At 43.0% G+C, this 11,094-nt stretch overlaps 1 protein-coding gene across 1 annotated transcript; it reads left to right on the forward strand.

The window, feature by feature from the left end:
* The first annotated feature begins 3,026 nt into the window (after nucleotides 1-3,026).
* On the forward strand, nucleotides 3,027-6,443 carry LOC136355456 (uncharacterized). Its single transcript, XM_066308043.1, has 4 exons — nucleotides 3,027-4,059; nucleotides 4,161-4,699; nucleotides 4,841-5,613; nucleotides 5,722-6,443. The coding sequence occupies exons 1-4, from the start codon at nucleotides 3,027-3,029 to the stop codon at nucleotides 6,341-6,343; spliced, it is 2,967 nt and encodes a 988-aa protein (XP_066164140.1). The 3' UTR covers nucleotides 6,344-6,443.
* Nucleotides 6,444-11,094: the final 4,651 nt, after the last annotated feature.

Raw genomic sequence — 11,094 nt, forward strand, 5'->3', positions numbered from 1 at the left:
TACTTCATTGCGTGCCGTAGGAATCCAATTATCTTGTTATCTTTTAGCCCTTTTGATCTTGTTGTCACAAAGCATCGATATGTGGCTGAGAAAGCAAAGTATGTACTGTGATCTTTATGAGCAATTTGCCTATAAAAAGTTGTTTTTTTATATAAAAAAAATCCTACACACATAGTATAACTATAGCTTCACGGATTTTCAAATGGTGTCATTCTTGCAAACGCATTGTATGATTGTATTTATGAGAAGACTTTCTTAAATCATGTTTATAATTTTATACGATTTGTTCGCTTGCACACTCGAATGATGATCACTAATAACTAAGGGTAAGTTTTAAATAGCTACTTGAAGCGACTACATCACAATTTCTTGATGAATACATTTCCCAAACTGTTAAGTGATACATTTCGTGCAAAAGTTTTTTACATATAAGTTAATAAATATATTTTTCTAAATTTATTATAATTAATACTCGACTAATTACCATATAGAAATAACTTACTCTCTATGTCCTAAAATATAGCAATCTTATACTGGATGGGACAAGTGCAAAGAATCTAGACATGAGTATGTCTAGATTTATTGTACTAGGATGTGTCCTATCCAGTAAAGGTTGCTATATTTTGCGACGGAGGGATATCTTATTTTACATGCTTTCAAAAATCTAAGCTAATCATCTGTTCCGAACCAACTAAATTTTTTAGCCATTCGGCATGCACAAAAGAGCGAGATGTAAGAGGCAATAGATCATAGTTCCACTAGAAACATCTTAAAATTTGAGAGATCGATCGAAAACGAGTACACCCATATGCACGGGCCGAACAGCCAACTTAAGCAAATTAATGCGCCGTGACGGTGGTGGATATTCGATCGCTACCCTCTCTACCAAGTTGCATTTCATTGCATCGCATATGGCCCATACATTCATACATGCAAACTATAGCTAGCTAGATATATATACTCCATCTCAAATATAATCTCGTGTCCACGCGCGTGCGTGTGTACTGTTCAGTAACGCGGGAGTACGGCTCTTAATTTTAGCTAGGCAGGCAGGCAGGCACATGGCCGACCGATCGACATGGGACCCACCCACACTGCACACTGTCATTAGAGACTTGTTTTAGGGAATTTAAGACTTTGAGAAATACTCCCGCCTCCCTACCAAAATATAAGAGATTATAGGTGATTGTGACATATCCTAAGACTATAAATCTGGACAGATATCTTAGGATGGACAAATGTCAGATCCATAGTCTTGGAATATATCACATACCCATAATCCCTTATATTTAGGGATGAAGGGAGTAGCTGTTAGTTAGTTTCTGATCAAAATCCGAAAAAATAGGGTTTTTATCAGCTTGTATATAACTTTTTAAATGTGAAAAAAATGTATTGTTTAGGGGAATTTCTAGTTCTAAGATAAAGTATAGTTGTCAGAAGCTCTTCCGAATAGATCCTAGATTGCCGGTCGATGGGTCCCACCGACCATCCACTCACAAACTAAACCAACCGATCAGAAATTAAAGCCAACAACGGTGACCGGCCGGCACGCAGCTAAGCTAGCTAGCGTGCGACGACGGTGGTAAAACAGCCGTTGCCGGTGGTGACTTCGATCGCCGTTTAAAGATTGTTGTTTCCAGGAAGCTGTGTATGCTGCTGCATTCATCTACGACGAAGAACCAATTCTACGTACTTCTATACATACTACTATATATACTAATCTTGGCTGCAGGAGTCGTTTTCTACCCGCGTAGCTAGTCTACTTTGACTCGGAAAAATACTTAAATTTAGACTTGTTGCCTATATATATATGTGTGTGTGTGTGGCATGCACGCATATATACATCAAGCTGCCTCATTTTCTATATATCAGTCTTTCTTGACCTGGACTAGCCTTTTGCATGCATCCTTTTTGTTATAAACACACAATACTACAAACACAAGCGGTATGATAACCTAATGACTGAACCGACATCTTTTGGGATTGATAAAATCATCACGGACAACTTACTGTCGACGAGTATATTGCTAACACTGGTGGAGAAACCATCTTTCGTCGGTCGGCCGATTTCCACAATAGTCCCGGATGCAATAAAAACCGGGGCTAAAGATGATCTTTAGTCCCGGTTCAAAAGGGTAACGGGCATATTTGATCTTTAGTCCCGGTTTGTGTTACCAACCGGGACTATCTTTAGTCCCGGTTCGAATGCTGTCAGGACCTGTCAGGCCCCCCCGGGATCTTTAGTCCCGGTTGGTAGCACCAACCAGGACTAAAGATCTTAACTTTAGTCCCGGTTGGTAATACCAACCGGGACTAAAGATCCCGGTGATCTTTAGCCCCGGTTGGTGCTACCAACCGAGACTAAAGATCTTAACTTTAGTCCCGGTTGGTAATACCAACCGGGACTAATGATCCCGGTGATCTTTAGCCCCGGTTGGTGCTACCAACCGGGACTAAAGTCCCACCCCTATATATATGTCTTCTTCCTCCTCCAGCTGCCCGAGCAAGCTTCAAAATTTCTTCAAAAAAGAGGGGAGGTCATGCCAAAATTTCTATTGAATTTATTTTGGTGATTACATACAAATCGGAGGTGCCTAAAAGGTTTGCAACTTCATCCTCCAATGTTTTTTTTGTCATACTACATTTGCACCTATGTTTTGCACACTTTTTTTGTCTCCAAAATTTAGTTGTAAGTTGATGAGAGAGAAAATGTGTGTGGGGAAGAAAGAATATATAGAAATTTAGTTCATTTGTTAAACAAGGTTTTATAAAATAGTTGAGAAGGAAAACTCTAGTGAAAGTTAATATTAAATAATAGAAAACAAACTAAAATAAAAATTAAAAGAAGTAAAACACATTAAAATTAGTTTAAAACTTTACAAATAGTTTTTAAGAATTATTTGGTGTAATATTTTATGATTTTTGTATGAATAAAGATATCTTATAATTATTGTATGACTGTCATTATTGTAAGAATAATTATTTGTGTGCGGTTTTTTTGACTCATGTAGATGGATCGGCAATGGATGTACGCTGACCGGCGGTCCAAAGAGTTTATTGACGGCGTGCACTATTTTTTGAGAGTGGCCGAAGCTAACAGGCAAAGAGGTTTTATTTGTTGTCCATGCAATAAGTGTAAGAATCAGAAGGAGTATTCTGCATCCAGGACTATTCATTTCCACTTGTTTGAGTCGGGGTTCATGCCAAGCTATAATTGTTGGACATCCCACGGAGAGCAAGGTGTTGAAATGGAAGAAGATGAAGTGGAAGACGACAATATTCCGGACTTTGCTCAGTATGTTGGATTTGAAGGAAATCAAACGGGCGAGGAGGAAATAGCTGCTGATGGTAACGACGTTGCGGATGATCTTGGTCAGATGTTGCAGGACGCCAGGGAAGACTGCGAAAGTGAAAAGGAGGCCCATAAATTGGACAAGATGTTGGAGGACCACAGAACTTCGTTGTACCCAGGTTGCGAGCAGGGGCACAAAAAGTTGGATACCACTCTGGAGTTGTTGCAATGGAAGGCAAAAAATGGGGTTAGTGACAAGGCATTTGGCGATTTATTGAAACTCGTCAAGAACATTCTTCCGGGGGGAAACAAATTGCCCGAGACAACGTACGAGGCTAAGAAGATAGTCTGCCCGTTAGGACTGGAAGTTCATAAGATTCACGCATGTCCGAACGATTGTATCCTATATCGCGGTGAGGAGTATGAGAACCTAGAAGCATGCCCTGTTTGCAAAGCACTACGATACAAGATTAGACGGGACGATCCAGGAGAAGTTGACGGGCAGCTAACAAAGAAGAGAATTCCTGCTAAGGTGATGTGGTATTTCCCTATAATACCACGGCTAAGGCGTTTGTTCAGGAACAAGGGGAATGCTAGAATGTTGCGATGGCACGCTGAAGAGCGTCAACAGGACGGGATGCTGAGACACCCCGCCGATGGTTCGCAGTGGCGAAACATCGACAGAAAATTTAAAGAATTTGGAAAGGACGCACGAAACATACGGTTTGGTTTGAGTACGGATGGCATGAATCCTTTTGGAGAGATGAGCAGCGGCCATAGCACTTGGCCCGTTACGATGTGTATCTACAACCTCCCCCCTGGCTATGCATGAAGAGGAAGTACATAATGATGCCGATTATTATTCAAGGCCCCAAGCAACCTGGTAACGACATCGACGTGTACCTAAGACCACTGGTCGAAGATCTTAAACAGTTGTGGAAGAAGGAAGGTGTCCCCGTGTGGGACGAGGACAAACAGGAGGAGTTTAACCTACGAGCGCTGCTGTTCGTAACCATCAACGATTGGCCTGCACTTAGCAACCTATCCGGACAGTCCAACAAGGGGTACAAGGCTTGCACTCACTGTATGGATGAAACAGAAAGTACGTATCTTAAGCACTGTAGGAAGGTTGTATACATGGGTCATCATCGATTCCTTGCAGCAAACCACCCGGTACGGAAGAAAGGCAAGCACTTCGAACATAAGGCCGACCACCGTACGAAGCCTAAACATCGCAGCGGGAAAACAGTGTTTGCTATGGTTAAAGATCTTAAAGTAGTGTTCGGAAAGGGGCCTGGAAGCCAGCATATAGAGAGCGAAGATGGTCATGCGGCGATGTGGAAAAAGAACTCTATATTTTGGGAGTTACCATATTGGGAATTCTTGGACGTACGCCACGCAATCGACGTGATGCACCTCACTAAGAACCTTTGCGTAAACCTTCTTGGCTTCCTAGGTGTATACGGAAAGTCGAAAGATACACTGGAAGCACGTAATGATCTGAAGCATATGGAACAACGCGGCGACCTTCACCCGGAACCAAAGGAGAAAGGAAGCCATTACTTGAGTCCAGCCAGCTACACTCTTAGCAAGGCAGAGAAGGAAAGTATGTTTGAATGCTTGGAGAGCATAAAGGTACCGTCTGGATACTCCACGAATATCAAGCGAATAATAAGCACGAAGCAGAAGAAGTTCACAAACCTAAAGTCTCATGACTGTCACGTGTTGATGACACAACTGCTACCAGTTGTAATAAGGAGTATCCTTCCAGACAATGTCCGGGCAACAATAACAAAGCTATGTGCATTCATGAACGCAATTTCGCAGAAGGTCATCGATCCGGATAGATTAGAAGCCCTTCAGAATGAAGTGGTGCAATATCTCGTCAGTTTTGAGTTGATATTTCCACCTTCATTTTTCAATATAATGACGCATCTGCTTTGTCACCTTGTGAAAGAGATCCGTATTCTCGGGCCTATGTACCTACACAACATGTTTCCTTTCGAGAGGTACATGGGCGTTCTGAAGAAGTATGTTCGTAACCGTGCTCGTCCAGAGGCAAGCATCGCCAAGGGTTATGGAACAGAGGAGGTCATCGAATTTTGCGTAGAATTTATCGAAGACCTTCGCCCAATCGGGGTACCTGAATCACGCCATGAAGGGAGACTACGGGGAAAGGGAACTCTCGGAAGGAAAGCAATAATGACGGTAGACAACAATTTATTCCGTAAAGCCCATTTCACTGTTCTGCAACACTCTTCATTGGTAACTCCTTACATCGAGGAGCACTTGGCTCTAGTTCGCGCCAGGAACATCGGTAAGTCCGATGCATGGATTACACGGCATCACATTGATACTTTCCCCGCGTGGCTACGACAACATCTCATGGGTAACGAGTCGATCAACCAACAACTTGCCTTCCTGGCGAGGGGACCGTCTGGGTCTATCGCGACATTCCAGGGATATGAGATCAATGGGTACACATTCTACACGAGAGCCCAAGACATGAAGAGCACGAACCAAAACAGCGCTGTTCGTGTCGATGCCATGGGACACGATGGAACAACTGCCACGTATTACGGTGCCATCGAGGACATATGGGAACTTGACTATGGTCCTCTCAAGGTTCCTCTGTTCCGGTGCCAATGGGTTAGGTTGACTGGTGGAGGCGTAATGATTGATGACAGTGGGATGACAACTGTTGACCTTAACAAGGTTGGATACTCGGACGAACCTTTTGTCCTTGCCAATGATGTAACGCAAGTCTTTTTCGTGAAGGACATGTCTAGCAAAGGAAAGAAGGGCAGAGGGCCTGATGAGCCTAAGCGTCAAGTGGTTCTCCCAGGCAAAAGAAAAATCGTCGGAGTTGAGGACAAGACTGACGAGGATTACGATCAGTTGGATGGGCAACCCCCTTTCACGGTGACGATTGACCCTAGCATCCTCCTATCAAATGAAGACACCCCTTACTCACGCAGCGATCACAAGGAGGGAACAATAGTGAGGAGAAAGTACGTGCGGTCAACCGTCACCGCCGATGTAATGCCGTAATTATTGTGTACACGATGTAAACTATTTTGGATGTATTGATTATCCATATAAATCAATTGATGTATGGCATTTGTTAATTACGCACGATTATTAGAGGTTTCAACAAGTTTAAATCATGTATATGTTAGTTATATGTGATACTTACAATTTTTAAAAGTTTTAAATCACACAGGTGGCAATTTCATATGTATGTTAATTAGAGTTTTTAACATTTAATTTACTAGCATTCATATGCTAATTATAATTGACTAGAGGATTTTTAAAAGTTTTAAATCACGCAAGTGGCAATTTCATATGTTAATTAGAGTTTTTAACATTTAATTTACTATCATTCATATGCTAATTATAATTGACTGGAGAATTTTTAAAAGTATTAAATTTAATATATTTTTAAAACTATCATTCATATATTAGAGTTTTTCACAATTTAATTTACTATCTTTCATATGCTACTTATATATGACTATTCGAATTTTTAAAAGGTTTAAATCATGCATGTGGCATTTACATATATGAATTAGAGTTTTTAGCATTTAATTTAATATAATTCCTACGCTAAGTACATATGATGATTACAATTTTTATTAATTTTAAATCATGCAGTATGTACATTAATATCTTAATTAGAGTTTTTACCAATATAATAATATCATTCATATATATGCTAAGAATATATATATATTGGAATTTTTATTAATTATAAGTCATATATTTGCTTATTACGATTTATCCACTTAATTTATTACAGCCAAAAATAATTTTTCGAAGTAATTGTCATTAATCTTTGTACTTTAAATAATGTTAATGCATTAACTTCTATTTTATAAACACATATGTAAGCGAAAATCATATGCAGTGCTATAATCTTTAGTCCCGGTTCTTAACCCTAACCGGGTTTAAAAAGAATTTCGAAATAGCGGGAAAAGATATTTACTCCCGGTTGTTGAGAACAACCGGGACTAAAGATATCTTTAGTCCCGGTTGTTGAGAACAACCGGAAGTAAATATCTTTTCTTTACTCCCGGTTGTTCTCAACAACCGGGACTAAAGATATCAAGATATCTTTAGTCCCGGTTGTTCTCAACAACCGGGAGTAAAGATCTTTTCTTTACTCCCGGTTGTTCTCAACAACCGGGACTAAAGATATCTTGATATCTTTAGTCCCGGTTGTTGAGAACAACCGGGAGTAAAGATCCAGGGGTATATATATTCCCGGTGCGCCCTCGTCTTCTTCACCAACACTTAAACGTTTTCGGCCGATCGATCTCTCTCGGCCTCTCTCCTTCGCCGCCACTGCCTAGGGCAAATCCCCGCGCCGACGCCGCCGTATCTCGCCGTCGTCTCGAGCTCGTCGTCCTCGCCGCCGCCTCCGCCTCCTCCGCTGCCGCTGCATCTCTGGGGTGAGAGCCGCCGCCGCCAGATCTCCCTTCATGCAGCTCGATCTCTCCGATCTCGATCTCTCTCCGTCGCGCCGCCCGCCACGAGACGCCGCGCCACGACGACGACACGCCACGCCGCCGCCTTCGACGCCGCGCAACGCCGCCGCCGCATGCCAACGCCACGCCGCCGCCGCCGTCGCCACGCCGCCGCCGCCTTCGCCGCCGCGCGCGCAATGCCGCCGCCGCCACGCCACGCCGCCGCCGCCACGCCACGCCACGCCACCGCCGCCACGGCCCCACAACGCCACGCCGCCGCCGCCGTCGCCACGCCGCCGCGCCAACCGCCGCCCCAATGCCGCCACACCGCCGTTAACGAACGAGAACGAGAACGATCGAACGAACGAGAGCGAGAACGAACACGTCAACGTACGTTGCCGCGACAACGTGAACGAGAACGAGAACGATCGAACGAACGAGAGCGAGAACGAGAACGATCGAACGAAGACAAGCAAGAACGAGGGAACGAACGTGAATGAGAACAAACGAACGAACGTGAATGAGAACGAGCGAACGAACGTGAACGAGCTAGGGAACGTGAACGAGCGAACGAACGAGGACGAACGTTAACGTGAAATGCAATATATATATATATATGTATATATATGTATATATATATATATGTATATATACATATATATATACATATATATACATATATATATATATACATATATATACATATATATATATATATATATATATATATATATATATATATATATATATATGTATATATATATATATGTATATATATATGTATATATATGTATATATGTATGTATATATATATGTTACTTCGCATTTATCCTAATACATTTTTTTGTATCTTGCAGAAAAGACGTGTTGTCGGAGTCGTCCGTCAAGCCTGAGTGGAAGAGCTAGCCCTAGAAGGAATTGGAGCAGGCAAGTGACGTAATAATATAAATGATTGTTATATTTGTAATGCAATTAATTAAGATTATTAGACCTGTAATTAGACTTATCATATAAGATTGTGTAGTGTTCTAATATTATTTGAGTTTTAATATAAGATTATTTTATTGCAAATTAGACTTAGTATGACATTATTGACTACGGAATTGGTGCGACTCCTAGCAATTGACTATTGTAGTCTTAATTAGACTTAGCATATACGCACGAAACACTTAGCATACATTACTATTTTAGTCTTAGCATGTAATATTATTTGAGTTTTAATATAATATTACTTTATTTGTAATTAGACTTGGTATGTAATTATTGACTACGGAATTGGTGCGACAAGTAGCAATTGACTATTGTAGTCTTAATTAGACTTAGCATATACGCACGAAACACTTAGCATATACATGACTATTTTAGTCTTAGCATGTAATATTATTTGAGTTTTAATATAAGATTATTTTATTTGTAATTAGATTTAGTATATAATTATTTACTAGCTAGGGTTGTATAATATACGTCACATAGACTTAGCTTATATCACGATTTGTAATTAGACTTAGCACGTAAGGTTGTGTAGGGTTCTAATGTACGACATTTACACTTAGCATACATGACTTAGATTGTTAAAACATAAATGTCTCGTGACTTAGCAGATGTTTCTTGTATCAACAGATGGCTGACCGCGATGAGGAACAGATATTGTACGATACAATCGCGGAGGGAAGCAGCCAGTACTGGAATGAAGAAGAGGGGAACGAGGATCCAAACCAGTACTTGAACGAGGAAGGGAACGTGGAGAGGGATGCGGAGGGGAACCAGCAGGGGCACGTGGAAAGGGATGTGGAGGGGAACCAGGAGGAGGAGGCTAGTGGTAGTCAACCCTCCGTTGGACAGAAGAGGGCACGCGGGCAACGAGGTGCAGCGAAGAAGCTTGAGGGTCGGCACATCATAACGGAAGTGGAAGAAGATGGACGTCCTAGTGCCCCGGCCGAAGCCGCCAAGAACTATGTACGTCACAGCGGTTGGGTTGTGCGGGATAACGTGCCTGTCAGTACGGTGTACTGGCGAAGAACAAGGGCACGCGGAGATCATGAGAGCTTTGTCCCAGATTCGGAGAAAGAGATGCTGTGGACCACAATGCTCGAGACATTCACCCTTCCTGCGGGTACAGAGGACAAAGTGAAAAGGTGGACTCTGAAGAAAATGGCAGAACAGTTTCAGAGCTTCAAGGGAGATCTGTACCAGAAGTATATACTGAAGGGGCAGACACCGAACTTCGACACATTCCCAAAGCTAAGGGATCACTAGGACGAGTTCGTTGCATATAAGACAGGTGAACAAGGGAAGGCGATGATGGAAAGAAACAAAGAAAATGCCGCCAAGAAGAAGTACCATCACCACTTGGGGTCAGGAGGCTATAGCGTCGCGATGCCGAAGTGGGAGCAGATGGAGGCTAGCTTGATTGAGAGGGGTATCGAACCGGCAACAGCCAATTGGCCGGAACGATCGAAGTTCTGGTACTATGCTCACGGTGGAACGCTCAACCCAGCTGATGGCTCACTGGTCTTCGGCTATCAGATACAAGAGGCTGCGCGACGACTAACAGATGCAGTGGAAGCCTCCTCTCAGGGCACGTTCCAACCAGACAGAGATAGGGACGAGCTGACACTCGCCCTGCAGACTCCAGAGCATCCAGGACGAACTCGAGGGAAAGGGGTGATTCCTTGGAAGATTGGTTTCAAGGAGGACATCCACACGTACAGGAGTCGGATGAGGAGCAAGAGAGATACCGAGGCGAAGATTGCAGACCTAGAGTTCCGGGTATCGAGCTACGAACTCAACATGCAAGAGGAGGTGGCAAGGAAGGTTGATGAACACATGGCCGCACATCGGTCCCATGATCCCCAGCCGACCATTCCTCCTGCAATGGTGAGCCCGTCAGGAAACCGTAGCAGCTGCGCCTCAACGGGGCAGGTAGGATCACAGAGCATGGACGCCATGCAAACACAGGACGAATCGACCTGTCCCGTTGATGACATCACTCAGCGGACACCATGTGAGCTGCATATTCCTTTCAAGAACTTATCAATGAAGGTAAGATTTAGCCATTCCGCTAGTTGCTGCTTATATATGTTGATTACTAATAAATAATCTCTCACAACATGAAGGTGGCGTCGGGCATGGCCATCCCAACGGACCCTTCAGGTACTTACCACTGCAGGCCGATTCCAGCAGGATACTCCAAGGTCGAAGTTGAGTTGGTCGAAGGCGCGTACGAGGACCTCGAGCTGGATTACCCTGGAGGAGACGGTGAGACGCATCTACGAGACACATGCCATGCCATTATTCTATGGCGCAGGCGGTACATCATCCTCCCTGGGCGACAAG

Source organism: Oryza sativa, chromosome 2 (genome assembly GCF_034140825.1).
Source record: "Oryza sativa Japonica Group chromosome 2, ASM3414082v1".
Lineage (NCBI taxonomy): Eukaryota > Viridiplantae > Streptophyta > Magnoliopsida > Poales > Poaceae > Oryza > Oryza sativa.

Excerpts from the sequence above, each read along its gene's own strand:
- LOC136355456 (XM_066308043.1), top strand. The coding sequence starts at position 3,027 with ATGTACGCTGACCGGCGGTCCAAAGAGTTTATTGACGGCGTGCACTAT. Across the intron at positions 4,060-4,160 it reads GAATCCTTTTGGAGAGATGA|GCCCCAAGCAACCTGGTAAC; the intron begins GCAGCGGCCATA and ends TTATTATTCAAG. Across the intron at positions 5,614-5,721 it reads CGCGCCAGGAACATCGGTAA|GGGACCGTCTGGGTCTATCG; the intron begins GTCCGATGCATG and ends CTTCCTGGCGAG.